This window comes from Dipodomys ordii, unplaced genomic scaffold, assembly GCF_000151885.1.
Source record: "Dipodomys ordii isolate 6190 unplaced genomic scaffold, Dord_2.0 Scaffold24, whole genome shotgun sequence".
Taxonomy (NCBI): Eukaryota; Metazoa; Chordata; class Mammalia; order Rodentia; family Heteromyidae; genus Dipodomys; species Dipodomys ordii.
The window spans coordinates 3,368,563-3,395,396 of record NW_012267240.1 but is presented as its reverse complement, the minus strand read 5'-3'; the positions used below and the strand labels follow the sequence as shown (position 1 = coordinate 3,395,396).

General features: G+C 40.0%; 1 protein-coding gene across 1 annotated transcript in view; it reads right to left on the bottom strand.

Annotated features, from left to right (window-relative positions):
• Positions 1 to 26,834, bottom strand: part of Armc4 (armadillo repeat containing 4) — a 141,273-nt gene that overhangs the window by 78,958 nt on the left and 35,481 nt on the right. The window contains exons 7-12 of the mRNA XM_013014582.1: positions 14,798 to 14,944; positions 13,551 to 13,760; positions 11,252 to 11,494; positions 10,903 to 11,013; positions 7,948 to 8,102; positions 6,342 to 6,584 (exon numbers count right to left, since the gene is read on the bottom strand). Coding sequence (XP_012870036.1) covers positions 6,342 to 6,584; positions 7,948 to 8,102; positions 10,903 to 11,013; positions 11,252 to 11,494; positions 13,551 to 13,760; positions 14,798 to 14,944 — 1,109 coding nt within the window. The remainder of the gene's footprint in view (positions 1 to 6,341; positions 6,585 to 7,947; positions 8,103 to 10,902; positions 11,014 to 11,251; positions 11,495 to 13,550; positions 13,761 to 14,797; positions 14,945 to 26,834) is intronic.

Below are 26,834 nucleotides of genomic sequence, written 5' to 3'. Positions count from 1 at the left end.
GCGTATGTAATAGTTATATAATGTAAGACACAAGTATGATTTTGCTATTGCCTTCATTTACATATTAATTATCATTTAGAGAGATGTACATGAATAGCAAATTGACAAAGGATTGGATTGGCTTGTGATGGTTACATTTAAGTGTCAAGTCAGTTAGGGCTCAGTGTCCATGTATTTGGTAAATATTCTTCAGATTAACATGGTAAGAGATTAACACTCAGAGTGGCAAATGTTGACTAAAGCAGTTTATACTTCATAATGCAAGTAAGAATCATCTATTTGAAGGACTGAAAAGAATTGGGGCCGACCTCTCATGACAAGAGGGAGTTTTGCCAGAAGACTGCCTTGGGACTAACACTGAAGCTGTCTGAGTCTAGAATCTATCAGTTTGCCCCCCATCAGTATTGATGCTTACCATGCATTCACACCTCCCATGAACCAACCACCAAAACTGCTCCTTCCTAGACAGATGCTCATATATATATATATATATATATATATACATACATACACATATACATATGCACACATATATGTATATATACATTCATATATATATACACATAGACATATATTTGTATATAAATTTATACATATGTAAGTACATAGGTGAATAGAGATATATAAATATATAGATAAAATACGCAGTTGTCCTTCAGTATCCACGGAGACTTGCTTCCAGAACCTTCCATAGGCTCACAAATATGCAGATATTCAAGTCCCTTCTATTAAACCCTAGAACATTTGCATACCTCTGCACATGCTCCTGTGTACTGTCAACTCTAGATTTTTTATAATATCGAATAGACTATAAATGTAATGTAAATAGTCATGCTTCTATATTGTCTGAGGAATGACAAGAAAAATGAGTCTCTATATATTCAATATACAGGTATTGTTTTCTTGAATATTTTCAATCTGCATTTAAATCCTACCTTCTTTATAGACAAAACTGTGAAGGATTACTTAAAGCATTCCATAACTTAAAGCATTATCTCTTTTCCTCATCAGCTCACAGTTTGGGGCTCCAAGTGTGTTTGCTGAGTTGGCAAGAAATGAGGAGGAGAATCCCACGAGACTATATCAAACTACAGAGAAGCCCAGGTACACCAAACAATAGGTAATTGCTCTCTAAAAGGCAGAGAAAAGATCTGCTGTTGACATAAACGTTTCCACATTGGAAAATGATTACTGGTTATTGTAAAGCCTCGGAATGTCCAACTCGGCTCTCCAGCTCATCAATACTAAAACCAAAGCATGCATTAGTATTCTTGTGGTTATTTATACCATAACATGTGGTTTTTATCAGTGGTGTTTATCAGTCCTAAGGGCTGACACTCTTCTACGATCACCCAAATGTTTCCTGCACCCCTCTTCCGTGCCATCTCTCCATCCCCTTGGAACACTTACAGCATACTTTCAGGTTCTACTGCACAAGCGCCGACGGCTTTTGTGACATTCACCAGGAGAGACTGGTTTATTCCAACCAGGAGGTTCACAAGTGGCTGAATGCCACCACATTTCCGGACAAGAACTCGGTTTTCGTGTTCATGGCAGCATTCTCCCAAGGCCCCAACCACATTTATAAGTACTTCCTCAGGCTGATCGGTTAAGAGTCCCACCAAAGTTTCGATGGCTCTGTATTCCCGAAACCTGAATTCAGAGAGAGAGACAGAGAGACAGAGAAGACAGAGAGAGAGGGGGGAGGGGGAAAATTAGTTGATGATATCAATAGTAAGAAAAGGAGCAGCTAAGAATTACCAAATACTTCATGTTCGTGCAACAACCCTATGATGGAGAGACTATTTAATCTCCACTGTCCAATGACTCAGCTGAAGCTTGATATATAGTAATATAGTAAGGCTGGTACCTCCTGACCCAGCCATCAGCTCAGACCTGCACCTGGGGTCACAAAACTGCACAGTCTCCAAGACAACTATTGTTTCATCCAACAAGTCTGAGCATCTGTGATTCCAATCTGCTAGTTTTGTGCTGCCTAACAGAGACAATTTTACAAGAAGAATACTAAATATTTAATGGAAATGAATTATCCTTTTAATCTATGCATCATTTTACCATACAGTCTTAAACAAAGTTATTTTGTGTTAGCACATGTGTTATTTCTTTTTATAGGAACTCATCAGGTAGAGACAAAAGCAGATGTTGTCTCAGAATATTCATGGAGTATAAGACCTCTGTAGATGAAGAGATAGATCTGAAGATTAAAATAAAATTTACAATAAAACAATGCAATCATATTTGAAAATAACTCTTCTTTGATTTTTTTTTGAGATAGGTTTCAAAGGGCTCATTCAGGCCTGGTCTTAAATTCATGATCCTCCTCCTGCCTCAGCTTCCCCAGTACTGAAATTACAAGTGTATGCTACCAGGCCCAGCTAAAACTGACTACTCTATAAGAGTGGATGGTTAGCATTCAGAGGACTCATCTCTTTTTCTTAGAAAAGGAAAAATAATGAAACTACTTCTATGTCTAAAGGTTCAGTGAGCCATTCATTCCTTCACTCGGAAACCTAAGAGATGTCTAGCTTACATGGCTGTCCAAATGCAAAACAGCCTATTCACAGAAAGATCACATATATCAGCAAGCTCTACTGAGGCTTATAAAGTTATTGATAAGCCAGGCATTGGTGGCTCACACCTGTAATCCTAGCTACTCAGGAGGCTGAGATCTGAGGATTGCAGTACAAAGCCAGCTTGGGCAGCAAAGTCCATGAGACACTTATCCCCAATTAGCCACCAAAAAGCCAGAAGTAGAGCTGTGGCTCAAATGTAGAGTGCTAGCCTTGAGCTGAAGAGCTGAGGGACAGCGTCCAGGCCCAGAGTTCAGGCCCCACAACTGGATCCCTCCCCCCCCCCAAAAAAAAAAGGATTCTGAACTCATTAATGAACTATTTTATTCATGGATTCACAGCTTTTGAGAGATAGTGGGCCAAGATGAGAAAGAAAATCCTAGGGGTATACCATTGAAAGGTGTATATTTTTTCTCCAGCCTCTTCTTCTATCTCTCTTTGCTTTAAATGATCCACTTTGCTCTATTATGTGTGTGAAATATGATGTTCTGCCTTGCTGAAAAGCCCAAGACAGTGAACCCAATGCTGAAACTTCTACAAAAATGAGCCAAAATAAACCTTCTCTTCCTTTAAATTGATTTCCTCAAGTATTTTGTCACAGTGATGAAAATGGGCTGGAAGACTAGAATGAAAAGGCAAATACTTCAGAGATCAAACTTAGGAACTTAAATTCAGTGTCGATAGCACTAAGAAGTAACTGAAGGTTCTTTGTAAAAGAACAAAATGATCAGATAGGTACTTTAGGGAAATAATGTTTAAAGCTGTGTAAGCAGGTATTGAAAGAGGAGGAAATACCTAGGGCTGTGATCCCACAGAATCTATTTCAACAGGATCTAATCTAAATAAAAGTAAAGAATGGTAACTGAGAGCAGAGAAAAGAAAATTATTCAAAGCAACTTCTAAGGAATTGGTAGTTGAGTACATTTGAATAGACAAAAAGGAAAAGTCAACAATGACAAATTCATAAAGCCATTTCTGACAAGGACCTCAGGATTTAATGAATTCCATGCATAAAAGAAAATACTTTAGAAAATTATTTCTCTTAAAGTTACCATGTGAACAATTCAGATCACTTACTGCCTGAAGCATCTAAGACTAAGGATCTAGATACCAAACTCAAAAACTTTACAGCATCATTAAAAACTGTGATTAAAGACATACAGCTAAACATAGCTGTGAAGATCCAGAATCGAATCAAATTAAACAAGCTCTATGTTTAGTTTCGAGTTTTGAGGCTACCTCTGAAGAGAGGGAGTGACAGAATACATAAACAGATTCCAAATGCCAAAAAGGTGAGCTGAAAGGAAGGTAGTTACCAAAAGAGTATGAATGCATAGTAATGATCAAATGATGAAAAAAACAGTTCAACACATTCCTGTATGCTTCTCTTTGTGGCCACTCAAAGCACAGTGTTCTGTCTGTAGTAGCCTATGTGAATGGCACCCCCAGAGTTGTGCAGAATACATCTGTGCACAGAGCTTAAGAGCTTGGGTGTACATATTAACAAAGGGAACTAGAATAAAATGATAGAGATTAATGTATGCTTAAAAGAGGAAAATAATAAGTAGCTCACAAGGATAGAATCTCACTCAGCCCTTGATCTAAAGCCGTAATAGTCAGAGGAGTTGCATGATTGGATCCCCCCAGTATATAGAGATTTTAGTTCCACAGGGAGGAAGTCTCTCACCAGGAGAAAGGACCATGGTTCTGTTAGACTGGAAGTTAAAGTTGGACTCCTACCTCTAAATCAATACACAGAAGGGATTTATTGGCTGATTGGGGTGACTGGTGCTTAGCTATGAAGAGACACACCCTAGTGTCTACAAAGGAGTATGTATGGATTCCAGGAGGCTCCTTAAAGTGTCTCTTAGTAATACCATGATTATAAAGTCAATGCTAAAACAACCACCCAATCCAGACAAGACTCCCAAAGCCCAGACTATTCAGGATGAAGGTTTGAGTCACACAGCAGGTAAAGGACTATACCAAGGTGAAGTTCTGGCTAAGGGCAAAGGAGGTAGTGCATGGAGAGTAGGAAATGGTTATAAATGCCAGCCATGATCAGGTGACCAGGGACCAAAGTGAAGACTGTAATTTTCAAGAAAATTCTCATTTTATTGTTTTATGTGTGCTTAAATATGGCCTTGATTTTCTTCCCTCCTTTATCCTCTCTCACCATGTAAGATGAAATTTATCAACTTTACAGCTTTGTAATTAATATTATTCACTTTTTGAAGTAGTATCTTAAATAAGGGATATTTAATACCACTCATGGAATGCCAAGAAAATAATGAATGTGTTATTCAGTGTGCGTGTGTGTGTGTGTGTGTGTGTGTGTGCGCGTATGTAATAGTTATATAATGTAAGACACAAGTATGATTTTGCTATTGCCTTCATTTACATATTAATTATCATTTAGAGAGATGTACATGAATAGCAAATTGACAAAGGATTGGATTGGCTTGTGATGGTTACATTTAAGTGTCAAGTCAGTTAGGGCTCAGTGTCCATGTATTTGGTAAATATTCTTCAGATTAACATGGTAAGAGATTAACACTCAGAGTGGCAAATGTTGACTAAAGCAGTTTATACTTCATAATGCAAGTAAGAATCATCTATTTGAAGGACTGAAAAGAATTGGGGCCGACCTCTCATGACAAGAGGGAGTTTTGCCAGAAGACTGCCTTGGGACTAACACTGAAGCTGTCTGAGTCTAGAATCTATCAGTTTGCCCCCCATCAGTATTGATGCTTACCATGCATTCACACCTCCCATGAACCAACCACCAAAACTGCTCCTTCCTAGACAGATGCTCATATATATATATATATATATATATATACATACATACACATATACATATGCACACATATATGTATATATACATTCATATATATATACACATAGACATATATTTGTATATAAATTTATACATATGTAAGTACATAGGTGAATAGAGATATATAAATATATAGATAAAATACGCAGTTGTCCTTCAGTATCCACGGAGACTTGCTTCCAGAACCTTCCATAGGCTCACAAATATGCAGATATTCAAGTCCCTTCTATTAAACCCTAGAACATTTGCATACCTCTGCACATGCTCCTGTGTACTGTCAACTCTAGATTTTTTATAATATCGAATAGACTATAAATGTAATGTAAATAGTCATGCTTCTATATTGTCTGAGGAATGACAAGAAAAATGAGTCTCTATATATTCAATATACAGGTATTGTTTTCTTGAATATTTTCAATCTGCATTTAAATCCTACCTTCTTTATAGACAAAACTGTGAAGGATTACTTAAAGCATTCCATAACTTAAAGCATTATCTCTTTTCCTCATCAGCTCACAGTTTGGGGCTCCAAGTGTGTTTGCTGAGTTGGCAAGAAATGAGGAGGAGAATCCCACGAGACTATATCAAACTACAGAGAAGCCCAGGTACACCAAACAATAGGTAATTGCTCTCTAAAAGGCAGAGAAAAGATCTGCTGTTGACATAAACGTTTCCACATTGGAAAATGATTACTGGTTATTGTAAAGCCTCGGAATGTCCAACTCGGCTCTCCAGCTCATCAATACTAAAACCAAAGCATGCATTAGTATTCTTGTGGTTATTTATACCATAACATGTGGTTTTTATCAGTGGTGTTTATCAGTCCTAAGGGCTGACACTCTTCTACGATCACCCAAATGTTTCCTGCACCCCTCTTCCGTGCCATCTCTCCATCCCCTTGGAACACTTACAGCATACTTTCAGGTTCTACTGCACAAGCGCCGACGGCTTTTGTGACATTCACCAGGAGAGACTGGTTTATTCCAACCAGGAGGTTCACAAGTGGCTGAATGCCACCACATTTCCGGACAAGAACTCGGTTTTCGTGTTCATGGCAGCATTCTCCCAAGGCCCCAACCACATTTATAAGTACTTCCTCAGGCTGATCGGTTAAGAGTCCCACCAAAGTTTCGATGGCTCTGTATTCCCGAAACCTGAATTCAGAGAGAGAGACAGAGAGACAGAGAAGACAGAGAGAGAGGGGGGAGGGGGAAAATTAGTTGATGATATCAATAGTAAGAAAAGGAGCAGCTAAGAATTACCAAATACTTCATGTTCGTGCAACAACCCTATGATGGAGAGACTATTTAATCTCCACTGTCCAATGACTCAGCTGAAGCTTGATATATAGTAATATAGTAAGGCTGGTACCTCCTGACCCAGCCATCAGCTCAGACCTGCACCTGGGGTCACAAAACTGCACAGTCTCCAAGACAACTATTGTTTCATCCAACAAGTCTGAGCATCTGTGATTCCAATCTGCTAGTTTTGTGCTGCCTAACAGAGACAATTTTACAAGAAGAATACTAAATATTTAATGGAAATGAATTATCCTTTTAATCTATGCATCATTTTACCATACAGTCTTAAACAAAGTTATTTTGTGTTAGCACATGTGTTATTTCTTTTTATAGGAACTCATCAGGTAGAGACAAAAGCAGATGTTGTCTCAGAATATTCATGGAGTATAAGACCTCTGTAGATGAAGAGATAGATCTGAAGATTAAAATAAAATTTACAATAAAACAATGCAATCATATTTGAAAATAACTCTTCTTTGATTTTTTTTTGAGATAGGTTTCAAAGGGCTCATTCAGGCCTGGTCTTAAATTCATGATCCTCCTCCTGCCTCAGCTTCCCCAGTACTGAAATTACAAGTGTATGCTACCAGGCCCAGCTAAAACTGACTACTCTATAAGAGTGGATGGTTAGCATTCAGAGGACTCATCTCTTTTTCTTAGAAAAGGAAAAATAATGAAACTACTTCTATGTCTAAAGGTTCAGTGAGCCATTCATTCCTTCACTCGGAAACCTAAGAGATGTCTAGCTTACATGGCTGTCCAAATGCAAAACAGCCTATTCACAGAAAGATCACATATATCAGCAAGCTCTACTGAGGCTTATAAAGTTATTGATAAGCCAGGCATTGGTGGCTCACACCTGTAATCCTAGCTACTCAGGAGGCTGAGATCTGAGGATTGCAGTACAAAGCCAGCTTGGGCAGCAAAGTCCATGAGACACTTATCCCCAATTAGCCACCAAAAAGCCAGAAGTAGAGCTGTGGCTCAAATGTAGAGTGCTAGCCTTGAGCAAAAAAAAATCCTAGTGCCCAGGCCCTGAGTTCAAGACCCAAGGCCAGTACACACATACACACACACACACACAACACACACACACACACACACACACACACACACACACACCCCTAAGGTGTGGGCAGCAGTACAGTCAACTCTTTATGAAAGCAAGATGAAATTACAGACAGTGTTTCCTGGCCACTTGAACGCCTTCTCTTACTTGGTTACATTCTCCTTGCTGATAGAGCATTTCCATATTGCCCCTGTGACAGCAGCTAATCGTTCTTTATTATCCGTCTTCTTCAGTAGACTGGCCAGGGGTTTAAGCCCTCCATGCTGCCTAACCAGGTCACGAGTTTCCTCATCTTCAGCACACTGTACAGAAAGGGAGATATCAGAGGTCAAAACATCTTGAGCACTGGGCACTTAATGGCTCATGCCTATAATCCTAGCTACACAGGAGGCTGAGATCTGAGGATCAGGGTTCAAAAACCAGCCTGAGCAGAAAGGTCCATGAGACTCTTATCTCCAATTAACCACCAGAAAACTGGAAGTGGCACTGTGGCTCAAAGTGGTAGAGTGCTAGTCTTGAGCAAAAATAAAGCTCAGCAACAGCTTCCAGGCTCTGAGTTTAAGCCCCATAACCACTAAGTAAATAAATAAACCTGCCCATTCAGTGATTACTGAAGAGTCTGGCATTCTATAGATCCTCCTCAACTTACTATGGATTTGTCACTTTCCAGATGGTACAAAAGCAACAGACACCAATTAGAATCCATTTTGGCAATTTTGAACTCTGACCTCTTCCTGGATCACAGGTTGCATAATGCTCTCTCGTGAAGCCAGCTGGCAGCAGCATGCCAGGCATATAAACACATACAGGTGACTGTAATCTTCTGAGATTACAATGATGAACCACCAATCAACACCCTACAGTATACGAAATCGCCAAGCCCCATTATTTAGCAAATAATGTATATTCAAAGCATTTGTGATTTACAATATTTTCAATTTGCTATGGATCCATCATCAAAATGTCACCTCATAAACTGAGGAGTGTCTGTGGTAAATACCAAACACCTTTTCCAAGAATATTATTTCTGAAGGTGCCTCCAAGTAGGACAGAATTCTTTCCCACACTGGCAGCAATCTGACAATGTTTCTCTCTCTCTCTCTCTCTCTCTCTCTCTCTCTCTCTCTCTCTCTCTCTGTGCATGATTCTAGGAAGCATAGAAGTTTCTACAGACTTGGTCATTCTCCCAAGCTGCTTCTGAGGTAGCCTGGCTCCCACTGAGCAATGACAGGTCAGGAACAAACCCACACTGGCCTGTACTTGGATGAGGATGTCCACAGTAGAACAACCAGAATCTTGGGGAATGTAGTAGAGAAGATAGAGATGTAAAGTAATACTCAGGCCTTTCATCTAGAGATGAAGAATTTTCTCAATGAAGTCTCTTGTGCTCTTGGGTTCTGTCCATTGTGCCTAGCATTTTATTCAAACATGTTTACCCATCTTTGTGTCATCCCTCGAAATAGTTATATATGTATATATAATATAGTAATATATTATTAATAATTACATTATAAATATATTATGTATAATCTATAATGTATATATACATTGCACACACACTCCTAACTGGTCACTCTTCTCAGGCTATAGACCCAGTAGATGATAAAGTTATAAAGTTAGTATAGGCTTTTCTTTTTTACTATCATTATTATTGTTGTCATTTCCAGATGCCTGGTGAATGCCACTAGATGAATTCTTTATCATCATGTGCCACAGAGGTAAGCCTGCCATGTTTTCCCTCCAAGTATAATTTTTGATTTGGGTTCAATGGTGAATTTTGAAAATTAAATACAATTTCTAGCCAACTCTTAATGGTCATTCCTGTGGAAGTGTTTGTGTGTGTGTGTGTGTGTGTGTGTGTGTGTGTGTGTGTGTGTGTGAAGGCTATATATTCTTACTTACTAAACTGTGCCTTCTCAAAATTCATATGTTAAAAGTCCTAACACCTCTAAATATAGCTGTATTTGAAGACTGGGTCTTTGTACAGGAAATTAAAAATTAAATAAGATCACTGGGATGGGCCCTAATCCAATTTGGCTGCTTTTCTTATATAAGAAGAAGAGAAGATGCAGACATACACAATGGAAACATGACATGAAGACACTAAAAGATGGCTATGAGCCAAGGAGAGAGGCCCTCAGAAGAAATTAACCTTGCTGACACCTTCATCTAGGAACTTCCAGCCTTCAGGACTATGAAGGGATCACAAAACTCAGCAAACAAATACAGCCCCCAAAGGAAGTGCACCCTGTCTTTGCCTCTGAATTTTCACTGCATTCTCTCATTCTGCATATCCTATGTGTATTACTGATTAGGTAGAAGCTGCATGGTCAGTAACCAGCCAGACACTCATTTGTAAATGTCATCTCTCCTTCTTGGCCATCCTATAACCTATTCTCTATGAAATTTATAATCCACAAAAGTGAATTTAAAGTGGGCTGGATAACAAAATAAATAAATAAAAAGATGTAATAAGAATACACATGTAGGGCTGGGAATATGACTCAGTGGTAAAGTGCTTGCCTTGTATGCATGAGGTCCTGGGTTCAATTTCTCAGCACCACATAAGCAGAAAAAGCCAGAAGTGGTGCTGTGGCTCAAGTGGTAGAGCACTAGCCTTGAGCTGAAGAGCTGAGGGACAGCGCCCAGGCCCAGAGTTCAGGCCCCACAACCGACAAAAAAAAGAATGCACATGTATTCATTGATCTTGTCTCCAAAATATAGAAGAAAATTATCCTAAGATAATTGACTTTGAACAGAATGTGTGTAAATGAACACAGGAGTTTCCTATACTTACTTTGACTATCATATCCTAAGTAATTTATCTTTTAGGAGATGATGAGAGATGTAGGTCTTATAAAAAGTTGGTAATTAGATCCATGTAAGCATGCTTCTCTGTAACATATATAAATACAGTAATATCCACCATTATTCTAAGAGATAATGGTTCTTAGATCTGCACAGACATGAAAATCCTGGGAAAATTTAGGGGAAGATTCTTGTGTCTTCTCCCTCCCCCAAGAGAAGGAGATCACGTGTTTAAAACACTGCCCTGGACTATATGCAAAAGAGACGCAGCCACTAAGGGGAAATGGCTCCCACCTGGTAGATGGCCATGGCACAATGCTCCTGCAGCTGCTCATTCTCGCTATTCAGGTTCTTCACAAGGTTTTCAATGATCCTTTCTGCTTTGATTGCAGCTCGATAGTTCTCCTAGGCATATAAAGTTAAGTATTTATGTGTGTCTAATGAATAAAAAACTATATCAATTTGCATTTCTTCATAATCACGAAGAACAGAGACTGAAGTCAATGCTTAACACATCTATACAGCAGTCTGAATTCATCCACGGTGGAAAAACCATATTACACAGGTACTGATTTCATAAATATACTATGGGTTCCATTTTCTTTTTCTAAGAAAGCAAAGAAAACTCAAGTGGTTTGCATACCTCTGATGCACACTCTTGCAACGTGCCCACCACTGGAATGAGCATGTTTTCATGAGACGTCTTCAGCAGCCGAGCCAACAAAGGGATGCCTCCAGCTTTACGAATGGCTTCTTTGCTTGAGTGACTCTTACTACAGCTCCACAAGGCCAGCGCCCCACAGCGAGCCACTTCCACGTCTCTAGTTTCATACAAACTCGGCAGAGTGGGCTCAGCTGTACTCTGTCCACAATCTAATAGAGCCACCTACATGAATAGACATATACCATGTACATGGACCTCATTCAACCAAAACTCATCCTGCAATTGCTAGAGGGTTGCTGAGGGAAGGAGTGGGTGGGGAGGGATGAATGAGATGACATTGAACAAGACACATTGTATTCATTAACAGCTTTGTTGTTTGGCAACGCCTTTGTATAATTATTTAAAGAAAACAAAAACATAGCTCAGCTGGGTGCTGGTGACTCACACCTGTAATTCTTGCTTCTCAGGAGACTGAGATCTGAGGATTACAGTTCGAAGCTAACCTTGGCAGGAAAGACCAGGAGACTCTTATCTCCAATTATGACCCCCCCCACACACACACCAAAAAAAAAAGCTAGAAGTGGTGCTGTGAGTGTTAGAGCACTAGCCTTGAGCAAAACAGCTCAGGGACAGCTCCCGGGCACTGAGTTCAAGCCCAAGGACACACACACACACACTCTCTCACACACACACACACACAAAACCCCACCCCAAGTACATGCTAAAATCCATATTCATTTAATAAATGCTTGTTGCTTCTTCATGGGGGTAAGAAGGATTATAGAGAAAACTTGTCTCTCATGTTAAGAAATGGAGGCCAGAAGTAGAGACAATCTGCAAGATAAAGGCTACCGGAAGAGACCTGGGAACTAGTGACCCTAACTAAGAAGATACGTTTCTAAGTACATTGACTTCTTCAGCATCTCTGCTGGCGTGGCAAAGGTGAGGAGAATGCAGAATTGTTTTCTTTCGCTGGTAGTTCTTAAGATAACCTTTTTTTTTTCTGATTACAAAAGTAAGATAGACAAATTTGCCTATGTAGAGAAACACATTTCTAGATTTTTTAACCAAAATATTGGTAATCATTTTAGAGACACCTGTGAACAATTTTGTGTACTTCTGGTATGCATCTCTAATTTTGTGTATATGTTTCTAGATGGCTGGGGAACTCCTTCAAACTTAGGATTGTGCTGGGGGGATCATGTGACTTAGGTGGTAGAGAACTTGTTCAGCGAGCACAAAGCTCTGATTCAAACTTCACTACCACAAATATATTGAAGATCATAGATGCAATACATCATATTATAGAATATGTATTTTAGTCCTTACAACTAAATATCCTTTCCAAACACAATAGTGACAGCTGACTACAAATGGTTGATTATTTTTGTCAGTTGTAGGGCATGGACTGGGGGCCTGGGCACTGTCTCTGAGTTTTGTCACTCAAGGTAGTGTTCTACCACTTGTACTTTGAACCACAGTGTCACTACTGATTTTCTGGTGGTTAACTGGAGATAAGAGTTTCACAGACTTTCCTGCCCAGGATGGCTTTGAACCATGATCCTCAGATCTCAGCCTCCTGAATAGCTAGGGTTACAGGTGTGAGCCATAGGTGTCCAGCTTTCCAGATGATTTATTATGGGCACACCCATAAGTATTTTACTGACTGAATACTGTGAGCACCCAAGCTGTTTGCACCTCTCAGTCTCAACCCACAGAGTTGAAAAAGGGCTTTCAGTCTGACTGTCCACTTGGAGATCACATCAGCAGTCTCAGAATTGCCATACTGGGTCCCACTTTCCAGAGATCAATCTGTCCTACCCTACTCCTTTCTTTTCTTTTCTCTCTTTCTTCTTTCTTTCTTTCTTTCTCTCTTTCTGTCTTTCTTTCTTTCTTTTTCTTTCTGTGGTGCTGAAGATCAAACTCAGGGCCTTGTGCATGGTAGACAATCACCATACTACTGATTATATCCCCACTCTTGGAATCACCATTTCTTACCATCTCTGTTCATATTCGTAAACAGATCCCTACCAATACCCTAGGTGTCCATTCTATACTTTAAAATGTCTCTATTTTTCAAAATGAAGTTGAACATGCTGTTCGGGCCACGTGCTAATATAAGTACACCAAACTAATTCTTATCGACATCCAACAGTCAAAGAACACTGCAGAGATGTGGCATTTATAAAGGCTCAACAGTAACCCCAAGTCCCGGGAGGTGATGGCCCCGTGGGTGGCGGCTCAGGCCCACTGGCCATGTCCGTCCATCAGTACTCACCAGTTTGTTAATGCCCCCGTGTTGCCTCACTACCCTCCGGGCTCTCTTGAACTTGGCAACGTTTGCGATGGTTTCAGCTGCCAGACACTTCAGACTCTTGTGTGGAGAATCGAGGATGCTAACCATAATTGGTAATCCCCCAAGGTCAACAATATTGCGTCTGATTTGAGGATTATGACTGATTTCCTTCAGGATTTTTAATGAACCAATCTACACGGGAAAAATGTGATTGATGAATGAACGCTTAACATATAACCAGCGCAGTGTTTTTAAAAAGTCTAAGCCTACCTAAAGTCCTTCCTCAATTAAGTTCGTTAAGAAATAGTTTCCATCCCCAGAGGCTGCACACATCCTCCATCTTTTCCTTCATTTGGGTAAACAAACACCATCGGTCCAGAAACACAAGAAATGAATGGAAAAGACGAAGTGAAGGAAAGAAAAAAAAAGACAAAGAGAAATCGACAGCACAGTGAGGCACCCTTGGCTCACACTGATAATCCAGGAGGTGGAAATCGGAGGATCTTCATTCCAAGCCAGCCTGGGTAGAAAACCTGAGCGACTCTTAAACAAATCTAAGAGCAAAAGCCAGAAGTAGTTGAGCACTTGAGTGAAAAAGAAGCTAAGCTAGAAGGAGAAACCTTGAGTTCAAATTACAGTACTAGTACAAAAAAGAAAAATGTTGGGGAGGGAAGGGGAGAAGAGGGGAGGAGAGAGAGGAAAGGGAGGATAAAGGGATGGGGAATGAGAAATGGGGGGATAAAGGATGAGGGGATTAGACAGGGGAAAGAAAGGGAGGGAAAGGGAGAGAAAGGGAGAAGAGAAAGGAAGAGGAGGCAAGAAGAGGAGAGAAGGAAGGAAAGAGAGGAGGGGGGAAAGAGAAGAGGAAGGGAGGGGAGAATAGCAGAGAAGGGGAAGGGAAAGGAGGGGAGAGGAGAGAAGGGAAAGGCAGAAGAAAAAAGGAAAATGGAAGAGAGAGGAAAGGAGAAAGGGAGGGAAAGGAAGGGAGGGGAGGAGAGAGGAAAGGAGATAGGAAAGAGAAAGAGAAAGGAAGGGAGGGGAAAAGAACAGAGAAGGAAAAGAAGAAGAAAGAAAGGGAAGGAATGGGAGAGAAAAGGAGGAAGGGAAGGGAGGGAAGAGAAGAGGAGAGGAGAAACTGACAATAAATCATACAGATGCATAGAGCTTGAAAGACATCCAAACGTGAGCTGAGTCCAAAACCCCTCTGCCATTGCCACAAAGCCACTCACCTTACATTTGACTTCATCTGTATCAAGCAAATTTATTAAAACTTCCAGGCCTCCAACATCTCTGATAGCCAGCTGACAGGTCTCTTGGGATAAGTTGAAATCCCTCATTGAACACAAAGCAATCACTGTGGCTGTCTGATTTCCACCCTACAAACAGGCAAGACCGAAGAATGGATAAAAGAAAACCATGTTCCTATAGAAATCTACTATGTAGATAGTTAGGACAGCATGGAAACTAAGAAATGTTTAATGTACTGTACACATTAAATTTTTAAGTTCTCGGATTGGGCTCTAATTTGTTAAATAAATCATGCCAGGCTGAAGCATGAAAAAGCTGTGCAGAGCATCATAAAATGTTCTTCCAGTTAAGAGTCCTAATTTAAATGTGCCCTGTCTCTTTCAAACAGCTGCAACTTTAGGTGATATTAAAAGATTAAAGAGAGTCAAAGGACAGACCTCCACCACGGCTGCAGAATGGAAGCTGTACATCGAGGTAACCGGATGGTCTCCCAGTTCTTGTTCAATGAAATCACAGCTGAAAATTATTCTTACAAACTATCGTATCGAAAGACATATACATTTGGTCTTTTTATCCATGATTTTTGGTATGTAATCCTAAAATCATTCTATAATCCTCAAGGAGCTCCACCTCTTTTGCATGTTAATTAGTTGGCTGGTGGTTGACCGGCCTGCCCCACGGAACTTCAGGATATAGACAGGTCACTAGAAAGACCAAGGTAGCAATAAAGAGTTAAGACATTCAACTTCACTCCTTGAACTCTGGGACCTAAGAAGGGCCAAAGTCTGATTATTAATGTCCAAGGATTTCATCAATCATGCCTAGAGAATAAAAAAGCCTCTATAAGAGTCCTGAAGAACAGAGCTCAGGAATTTTCTGGATCACAGAACACTTGGAACTTCGTGGAGGGTAATATTCCCACACAGGACATGGCCCCCATAGCTTACCAATCTCTTCATCAACATTCTGTGGAAATATGGTTTATGCTAGACCAGAAAAGGTGTTTCCCTAAGTCCTGTGAGCTGCTCTAGCAATTGAGTCAAACCTGAGGACTGTTGTGAAAACCTCAACCCACCGCCAGCCAGCCAGGAGTACAGGTCCCAACAGGGGCTTCTGATTGGCAGCTGGTGTGTGATGACTGAGCCACCAACATGTGGCATCTGACAGGATCTCCAGGTAGAGATCTGCTTCCAGGTGGGGCCAAGTGTTCTGGAAAAATCACCATGCCTTCTGAGACGTCTCTGGATTGAGTGTTAGAGGATGAGAGCTTATCCATCATCCCCTACACATAGATATATGCCAACATGGTGGGTGTAGGAAACTTGGAGAAAGGGAAACAGTGTAGAAGGCAGCAGAGAATGGAGACTGAAACAGGGACAAGAAGGAATTATAACTATGGGAAAACAGGAAGCAAGTCCGCTAGCACCTGGGGATGATGGGTGGGATGAAGAAAGAAAAAGTCCAACTCCATGGTTGTGATAAGCTAGCCCAACATAATCCCATGATTCATCAGGGCACCTGATAAGCAGAGGTGAGCTATTCCTTTAAAAGTGCAAACACCATCACCAACAAAAAATTTAAAAAGTGAATGAATGATCTGTGAACCAGATCAGCCAGGAAATTAAAAGCAGAATTCACTCTAGGAATTTTTAAGCCATGTCCACTGGTCATTACTACTTTGCAAATTCTCTGGAGAACATGGCTGAGTAAACATGAGATCTGCTGCTATTTCAGGGGGTGCTCAGTGGGAATTTTGGCATAAGACACAGAAGCCATGTTTCTGTGGGGCAAACAGTGAATTAATTTTGAAAAGGATCTCACGAACAGCTACCTTTGCTCCTGCTTTAAAACCACATCAAAATCTCAAATCTCTTTTAAAATTTCTTTTCAAAGGCAGGGAACCTTCAAATTACATTTATTTTCTTCACGGGTCATTTTATGTTGTCATTATCTATTTCATAAATTTTATGTAAATATATATGTAATTACATAGTGCTGGGAGTTAAATGTCTCTGTATGAACTCGTGCAGAAATGTGGTTGCCCTTCAAATAATGAATACTAGCCAGAGCCAGTGGCTCATCCCATAGTTCTCGCTACTCAGGAGGCTGAGATTTGATGATCACAGAATAGAGCCAGTCTGGGCAGAAAGATCTGAGAGACTATTATCCCCCAATTAGCCAGCAAAAAGACAGAAACCATGGGCAAAATAGCCAAGCAAGATAGCAAGGCCCTGAGTTCAAGCTCCAATATTATTACCAGCATAAAATAAGAGATGACAGCTAGGTAAGGAGAACTCTGCACTCATGAATAATTTAATAGCATTGTCAGGGAGTGGCTCTTTTTTATGAGAGTACATTTTCACATCCTTACCAGGTTATGATTCAAGAAGGCCCTCACAAAATATGAGGCTGTACACCTCAGAATCATAAATGAGTTCCTTTTTGCTTTCTTATTTTTCATGGTACTGGGATTTGAACTCAGGGCCTTATGGTCTCAGTTTTCTTGCTCCCAACTGGCTCTCAGATGCTTGAGCCTTGCGTCTAGTCTAGCTTTTTTTCCTAGTTATTTTAAAGATGGAATCTAGTAGATTTTTCTGTTCCATCTGCCTTCAAACCTGGATCCCCTGGTCTCAGCCTCCTGAGTAGCTAGGATTACAGGCTTACTTTTTCTTGATAAATTTTGAGAAAAGACCCTTCTATGTAACTCATGCTAACCTCCAACTCACAATCCTACTGCTTCAACCTCCTGAGTTCTAGGATTACAGGTATGTGCTACCATGCCCAGCTGATATCTTTTCCTAACAAGTTACTCAGTCTTCATATTCTGTTATGACATCATAAAATGGGCTGAAATATATAAGTAGATAATGTAATATCAAGAAATCTATAAGTGTTTTACAATTATGTTAAAATACAGTTTACATTATATGAATAGTATTTAATATATATAAATAAAATTAAAATTGTATTTATATAATACATATGTACACCTGGCCTGGCACATCGAAGCTGTCACCTTCTCTCCTTAGATCACTCATGGACATAGACAAATCCTTCGTGAATTCAGTATAACTTATGACTTTTAAACTGAAAGGGAATTAGTCGAGGCCATGCATTGAAACATGAAGAAGGAAATAGTCTTCAGCCTTTCCTCTTGTTCCTTTTGTGCTGATCTCTTCCACTTCTCTAGTTGCTATGAATAACAGCTCTGTGGTGACCTCGCTGACAATAGCCACTTGTCACTTGACCCTGCCCTCTGAGGGTGCTCAGGACTGCCCTCCTGCTCCACATTATGAAATAAAACAGGTTGTTTTATTTAGCACTTAGCATCTTCTTATTGTCAACGGAATTCTTATCCTAACCATTTTCTTACTGTTGGTATCAAAATTTAAAATAATAATTCTTCTGTGTCTTACTGTCAAGTTATTAGCTCTCTTGCTTGGGAGTACATGACTCATACATGCTAGCACCTCTCTGTCTCCTAATTCAAGATCCTTGTTTTAAATATTTTAATTGTCTTTACATAGTTGCACAAAGGGGCTTCAATTCAACATGTCAGTTTATGAGTCCAGTTTCCATTTCTCCTCTAGAAAAACAAAAGGCATGCACCATAAAAAGTATACATGTTAACTGGAAATAAGAGAAATTAAATGACACATAAAAAGGAAAAGCCAAAAGAGAGTGAGAGAAAGAGAGAGGGAGGGAAGGAGAGAGGGAGAGAGAGAGAGAGAAGAAGAAAAACAATTTCTTCAACAAAGTTCTATAAAAGAAAAGCAAAATAAATGACCAAAAGGAGCCAGATAGTCCTGGGAGGGTTCTGAAGGAACAGAGCTAGGTTCCTGTATTAAGAGAGAAGAAGATTCAACCAAAAAGTTCTGGCAGAGGGAAAACATCCAGCAGAGGGAAGACTTTACATTAAATACTTCCAGGAGAGGGAAGACTTCTGGTACAGGGAAGACTTCCGGCGGAAGACTCAGACCTAAGCATGTCTAGGAAGCACAGACAGCAAGGCACAAGACATTAGGCTTCAGTCAAACCAAGAATATACTCCCCCTCCCCACAAGACTTCTTCGTTGCAGACAAATTGTTACCCACACTGACTTATGCAATGCCAACGACATTCTTCCTTGCTATTCTTGCTTCTTAATATTTTCTTCTCTTACATACTCAGTGCAATTTTAGCATCCTTTTCCAAGGTGCCTTAATCTTTTGCTTCTAAACTATTTGTTTTATTTATACTATAACCACTAACATACATTCTTTTTTTTTTGGGAGGGGGGTCCGGTCATGGGCCTGAACTCTGGGCCTGTGAGCTGTCCCTCAGCTCTTCAACTCAAGGCTAGCGCTCTACCACTTGAGCCACAGCACCACTTCCCGCTTTTTTTTCCTGCTTCTGTGGTGCTGAGGAATCGAACCCAGGGCCTCATGCATGCAAGGCAAGTGCTCTACCACTGAGCCACCTTCCCAGTACCATACATTCATTTTTTGAAAGTCATTTTATTGTAGCAGATGCATAAAAGGTAGTTTATTTTTTCTGAATTTTTTTAAATATCTAGACCAATTTTGCAATCAAAAGACTGACATTTTACATTTAGATCTTTATAGAAAAAAATTCTCTGTAAATCAGCTTTTTCTTTTATTTTTGAAAATCTGGAAACATATTCACAGACTTGAGGGATTTTTTTAGAACAGTTTTATATTAGGAAAAGTTAGTTTTTCCACATTTCAGGATTTAGTTCTACTCTTGTCACTGACCACGCTCCCAAAAGGACTATAAATCTTTCAGAATGAATACCAGAAGGCAGGAGCCAAAATATTCAACATACAGAGCCACAAATATTAGCCAATTGCTATTCTTTAAATACCAGCTATGTCAAAGGATTTTGAATGCTCCTACTTTGACCAGACACAATAAACATCTAACCAAGGAGAAGCAGCATAAATATGCTCCTTTTTAAATGAAATTTCCCAAGAACATAATTAAATTCCAATACTTTTTTTTTACACTTTGTCACACATTTGCATTTGTGAGATTTTAAGAGCTGAGGAAAACATAATAAAATATTATTTTACTAGAAGGGTTTTGAAAAAAAATGTTTCCAATGAACTTTTCCATTTCTGAAATCAAGGCAATTCTTTTGCTAGCTGTCTTCCGGCTGCTTCTGTCAGATATCTCCATTTTATGCAACATAAAGTCCTGTCAACAACCAGGAAGGGTTAGTTCATTGCAACTATCAGTTGCAAACATGCAGAGATTGAATGAAAGTGGCTTTCTCCTTCCAATAATTTTTTAAAGATTATTTTTGAAAGTCAAAATACCAATGATCTTTGTATTGTTATTAGAAAGGTGATATACAGAAAGGTTGGTTACTGTTAAGTAAGGTAGTGAGAACATTTCTTTTTAGACAATGTCACCCCTTCCCTCTCGTACTCAAGCATTTTTTTAAATAAGGATGTATTTCTTTAAATGAAAATTTTGACTTAAGGAAGTATGTCATTATTTGGTTACAAAGAGTAATGTCCCTCTCTTTTTAAAAAATCTAGTACTGGGTTTTGAGCTCAGAGACTCCTTGCTCACTCAGCTTGCTTGCTGGGCTGGCGGCTCACTTGAGCCATACCTCCAGCCCAGATTTTTGCTGGTTAATTTTAAGAAGATGGAGTCTTTAAATTTTTTTTATTTTATTGTAAAGATGCTGTATGGGGGGTACAGTTACATGTGTAAGGTAAAGAGTATGTTCCTTGTCAAACATTGTTACCCCCTCTTTTGTTTTTCTCCTACTATTCCTTCCCTCCCTCTCCTCCCCCACTCCTCTCCACTCTTAGAAGTGGTAAAGTTCATTTCCAACATAGTGTCTTGTGAGTATCATTGTTGCAATGGGTCATCCTGTGTCCTTGTTTCAGAGTTTTGTTATTCCCTTTCCCCTCTCCAAATTAGATAAATGTATATACAAGATGCGAGTATAAAAATCAAATATGGTGACAAAAGGGGATACACTATAGGAGTCTTGAGGGATTTTCTGTCCAGGCTATAGCTTTGAACTTTGATCTTCCAGATCTTAGCCTTGTGAATAACTAGGCTTATAGGAGTGAGTCACTGCCCCTGGCTGGTAAATGCCTCTCTCTTACTGTTAGCAGAAAAGAATATCCACGCAGCCTCAAAACTCTTGGTTGCTTTCAATCAATAAATGCAGTTACTCCCTTACTATTTACCAATCCTGGTGACAGGTTCTAGAAAAAAAAAAACAACAGGAAACTAAACAGGCAAGACCCTTGCCTTCCTTAAGCTTATGGTTTAAGTAGAGGAAAAAAATGTCTTAACTTTCTAAAACCCACCCAGTTGAATGGTCTGAAAAGTGCTAGAAGGGCATGAAGTGTGGAAAACAGAGAAAACATTAACCTAACTTGGTCCTTCATCCCTGGAGAAAGGACATCCCTAGGATCTGAGATCCTGAAAACGAACGAACGAACAAAAACTGGGGCTCTTCCTGCAGCCCTGTGGTGCCGCAGAGCACTGTCTGATTAAGAACCCAAGGCAACAAATGTGGCCAAAGCCTGAGTGAGACCGTGGGGCGAGATGAGCTGAAAACCAGGCATCTGCAACAGTGACTAGGCCCTGAATACAAGCTGAGAGTCTCAGTCTTCATTTCAAGACTGGCTAATAGGAGCCAGTGACATTTTTCAATGATCACTCCAGCTGCAGGGGTTCTGGCTGGAAGACGTACGTGGGGACGTGCGGAAACCATGCGGCTCACTGTGGAGACCCGGAGGCAGGAGAATGACTTGGAGCAGGAGGTTGAGATGACTCATCAGGCACCAGAAAGGCACTTTTGAACTGAAAGGTTGCTTCATTTTCCCCTTCTTTTTCACTCCTTGTTCAGGAAAGGATACTGAAAGCTGATAGTTGAAAATGGTGGGCCACATACCTGCAGAGGCCTCATTGGAACTTACTATCTGAGCCCCACACCTGAGACAGGGAGGCAGCAAAGGCATGATGGGAATATCAGGAGGCTCCCTTGATCTCGTCCCCCATCCTCTGCCATCAGGAAGCAGCCAGTGAGACCAGCGAAGGGACAGGACCATCACACAGCTCTCCAGCTGGTTTTGGACGCTCTCAGAATTTTTTCCTCCAAACATGGCACTCAGAGAGCAAGAAACCTGACCCCCTGCCAGAGACTGTTCATTAAGCATGGCAGAGGCTCTGGGCCCAGCAGAGGTTGGCTAAGCATCACTAGACACCTCTTCTTCCAGGTTCAGAAGTGGTAAAAGATGCTCAGAGTAAAGTGGCTCAGAGCCGTGTGAGTCAAGAGTAGTAAAATACATTGCTTTGCCTTCTGTTTATTTGCAAAGCTATTTTATACTGATGATTCAGCACTCGTGAAGCCAAGACTCCACAGAACCCCAAGGAAAGAGAAAATACTGTTTCCAGAAGGGATGTGTGTGTCCTTACAGAAATTAAAGTTTTCATATGACAAGTTTTCATATGACAAACTTACAAAGCTCATTTCTGTATTTTATCAGAAATGAGTAAGGAACAATACAGAGAAACATACATGTTCTAAATAGCCCTGGAACATTGATAGAGATTGACAATTTGCTGGAATGTTCTAGTAGTGAGGGAAATTTGTAGCAAATATAATATAGCCTTCCTATGAAAATCAAGAAGAAGGAACTGAATAAATAGGACAATAAAATAAAGGTGAAAACTGAATAAATATGATAATAAAATAGTTGGGTAATGTGGCTTTATACAGCAGTGACATTTACAACCAATCAACTCTCCATTGCCAAAGAATAGTAGACTGAATTAGGTGTGAAGACGTTCCAACAGCAATATTAGCAAACTAATAACAAAAAATACCTATGGGGAATTTTTAACACCCATTTCCTGCATGGGGACCTAGTTAGACTAAAACAAACCTTTGCTAAAAATTTCAAAACCCAAATAAATGAACAGAGAGAAGAAAGGTGGACAATATTCAATATACCTATGTGAAAATGGAAACTGGTAATTTGAGGGGATTGGTGAGTATGGAAAAGATGGGAGGGGGGAAATGATGGAAAGGGTGGCACTGATCAAAATACATTCGGTTCAGAGGCTGGGAAGGTGGCTCAGTGGTAGAGCGCTTGCCTTGCATGCATGAGGCCCTGGGTTCGATTCCTTAGCACCACAGAAGCAAAAAGAAAAAATCCAGAAGTGGCGCTGTGGCTCAAGTGGTAGAGCGCTAGCCTTGAGCTGAAGAGCTGAGGGACAGCGCCCAGGCCCAGAGTTCAGGCCCCATGACCGGATAAAAAAAAAATGCATTCTGTTCATAAACTGATATGTCTGAAGCCCCTTTTTACAGCCACTTAAAGATAATTTTTAAAAACAAAAAAAGCTAGCAACAGAGGCTAACACCTATAATCCTAGCTACTCAGGAGGTTGAGATCTGAGGATTGCAGTTTGAAGCCGGGGCAGGAGAGTCTGTGAGACTCTTATCTCAATATAACCACCAAAAAAAAGACAAAAGTGGAACTATAGCTCAAATGGTAGCATTCTAGCCTTGAGCAGAAAAAAAAAACTCAGGTACAGCAGCCAGGCCCTGAGTTCAAGTCTCAGGAAGGGCATACATACACTAAAAAGACAAAAGCCTATAAACCACGAAGAAATAGTTATTAGTGTACAAACTAATACATAAGAAAATGTGACAAATTTAGAAAAAAACTATAATTAATATAGTAGCAATTATTTACATTATTAAGAATAAACAATACAGCTGGACATGCCTCACAAGCACTTTTGCTTAGCATGTGTACAACCTTAGCATAGCAAAAAAAATACATCTCCACAGAAAAATGAGGCAAGAATACAACGCAGTGGTTATTCGATCTGCAGGAGAAAAAAAAATAACAGCTACATTGCTAAAAACATACAAATTCAAATGTGATACATTTGCTATCAAAATTAGCCAAAATAAGTGAAAAGAGCTGTAAATGCATGAGAAATTACAGCAATTGATTTTAATCCTAAAATAATATTAATAGCTGAGGAAGATTTTAAAGCCTCTCCACATCTAAACTTCCATATCTAAACCCAGAGGACCCCTGGGCATCAGGGGGTCTGTGCTTGTTGGTTTTTATGTTTATGACCTCTGGTTGATTTCACTCCATGTCTAAACATGGAATCCATTGGTTCAATATTGGTCCAGTGTTCTCCAACATATGTGTTCTGTAAGACTCTATCAACATTTGTTTATATAAACCAACCTTGAGATTATTATTCTGTTTCCTTTAACAGAAAATAACTTTAAAGTAAGTCTTCTCAAACTTTAGTGCATACGTATCCTTCCTTTAAAAAAGGGCGCTGGTGGCTCACGCCTGTAATCCTAGCTACTCCGGAGGCTGAGATCTGAGGATCGCGGTTCAAAGCCAGCCCAGGCAGGAAAAGTCCGTGAGACTCTTATCTCCAATAAACCATTAGAAAACCGGAAGTGGCGCTGTGGCGCAAGCGGTAGAGTGCTTGCCTTGAGCTGAAGAGCGCAAGGACAGCACCCAAGCCCAGAGTTCAAGCCCTACGACCAACCACAAGCAAAACAAAAACAACTTTATTGAGGTATAGTTGATATGCAAATATATTTAATATGCACAACTTGATGAATTTAGACATACACAGACACCCTTGAAATCAAACCACCATTGCACCAAGTTCTTTTTCATGGTAGGCATATTTAATATGACAGCAACTTCTTCAATTATTTAAGTGCGCGATACAGATAGTAAGGTTCTACACTGCATAGTAGATTGCTAGAATTCAGTGATCTTGACTAAATAAAACTTTGTACTCATAAACAGCTCCTAATTAGAACTGTCAGAGATAGTTGAAGAATCCATCCTATAGAGATAATATACACATCCAAGTAGTACATAAAAATATTTGCTGTAGTACCGTATTGGTTGTGATGACAAAAGTTGATTTGAAACTAGCTAAAAAGCCAGCCGGGGGGGGGGGCGCGGAATACCAGCAAAACAATAGACTGGAGATGTGATTCAAGTCATAAAGCACCAGCCAGAGCACAAAAGCTGAGTATAAGCTGAATAAAAGGCCCAGACTTCAAGCCCCAGTTCAAGCATACACACCCAAATAAGTTCTCAATAGGGAACTATGGCATAAATTAATGACATATTCATTTCACTATATTGATAGTGAAATGTTACACCTAAGGCAAATATGAGATTTTTGTGATTAATATTGCAAAGGACTAAGGCAAATATGAGATTTTTGTGATTAATATTGTATCACCAAGGTATATCATTAAACAGAAAAAGCAAGATGGAGAATGAGAAAGTATAAATTCATTTATACATAGAGATTATATGTATCTATGTATACCAATTGGCACATCTGAAAAGAGGCCTTGCTCATTTCTTTCTACCTAGCTTGAGTTTTTACCATAAGCATACTAGCATATCATCTGTATAATTCTTAAAACCTTGAGCCATGTTCTCTCCTGCACGCCGCACAGACGGCGGCCACAGCCAGACAGCCACACCCAGACAGATGGCAGTAGTGGAAAGGGAGCCACAGCCCTGGCCAGCAGGAATCTCAAAGGCAGAGGCACCAGAAAGCAATGAAGAGTTCCATAGTTTTCCTACAAACACACAGTTTCTAGTAATGATTGCCATAGATCAGATAAAGGTGAAGGATAAAGACAACCTGAACCAAAGCTGGTGCCTCTTAGTCTCACCTCTCAGCTCACAGACAGTGAGTGCTGCAGCATGGAAGCCTTTGGAACTGGACATGAATACATTTTGAAACAAAGGCAAAGCAGCACTGCACAGTCTATAATGAGGCAGAGCTACTTTCCTTCAAGCTATGCGACTTTATTAAATAAAGTTTGGGGTGGGGAGGAATCATACCATGAGCAATAAAAAAATAGATGTGCTCTTCCAAATATACCAGGCAACAATTTCCAGCAAAAGATCTCTTACATTTTGAAGTTGTTACATTAGATATCAAAATTCCTTCCTATCAAAAATCTCATGAGTAACTAGGGCAGCCTGTGGATTATGAAATCAAGCCCCAGCTAGACAAGCTCATGGTATCCATTCATGAACAAATGAAGTATAGATGAATCAGTGAATGAGGCAAAGCTCAAAGGCCTCCTTTGAGTTGGCTGGCATTACTACTACTACTACTACTATTACTCTTGCTTTTGCTTTGGGGGGGGCCTAAGGATTGAATACAGGGCCATGGGCAATGCTAAATACCCACTCTACCACAGAGTCATATTGTCAACCCTGAGTTGTTGGGATTACAGGCATTTGGTTATTTAATCTTATTTTGTTCTGTACCAGTACCAGGGCTTGAAGTCAGATCCTTGAACTCTCCTTGTCTTTCTTGTTCATAGCTGGTGCTCTAACATTTGAACCATGCCTCCAGTCTAAAATTTTGCTATTTAATTAGAGATAGAGTCCCACAAACTTGTCTGCCTAGGCTATCTTTGAATCACGTTGTTCTAAGTCTCAGCCTCCTGAGAAACTAGAATTACAGGCATGAGCCAATAGTGCCTGGACTGTCCCAAGATCTTTTCTTTGTCCATTGTGAAGCTAGAACTCAGGGCCTGAACACTGTTCCTAGGCTCTTTAGCTCAAGGCTAGCACTCTACTACTTTGTGCCACAGCTCCACTTCTGGTTTTCGAGTGGCTGATTGGGGATAAGAGTCTCATGTGGACTTTTCTGCCTGGGCTGACTTTGAACTGCAATCCTTAAAGTTTAGCCTCCTGACTAGCTAGAATTATAGGTATGAGCCACCAGCACTCAGCTCTGTTGCAATTTTTTTTTCTTTTTCCAGGGCTGAGGACTGAACCCAGGGCCTTGCGTTCACCAGGCAGGTGCCCTTCCGCTGGGCTAAACCCCCAGCTCCTGTCACAAAATTTTTAACATTGCTATATTTCAGTAATTAAGTTGATTAATTAAGTTGATGTGGGTATATAAAAGTAGCTACTGGTAGTATGAACAGTTATGAATCAGTCACATTGGAT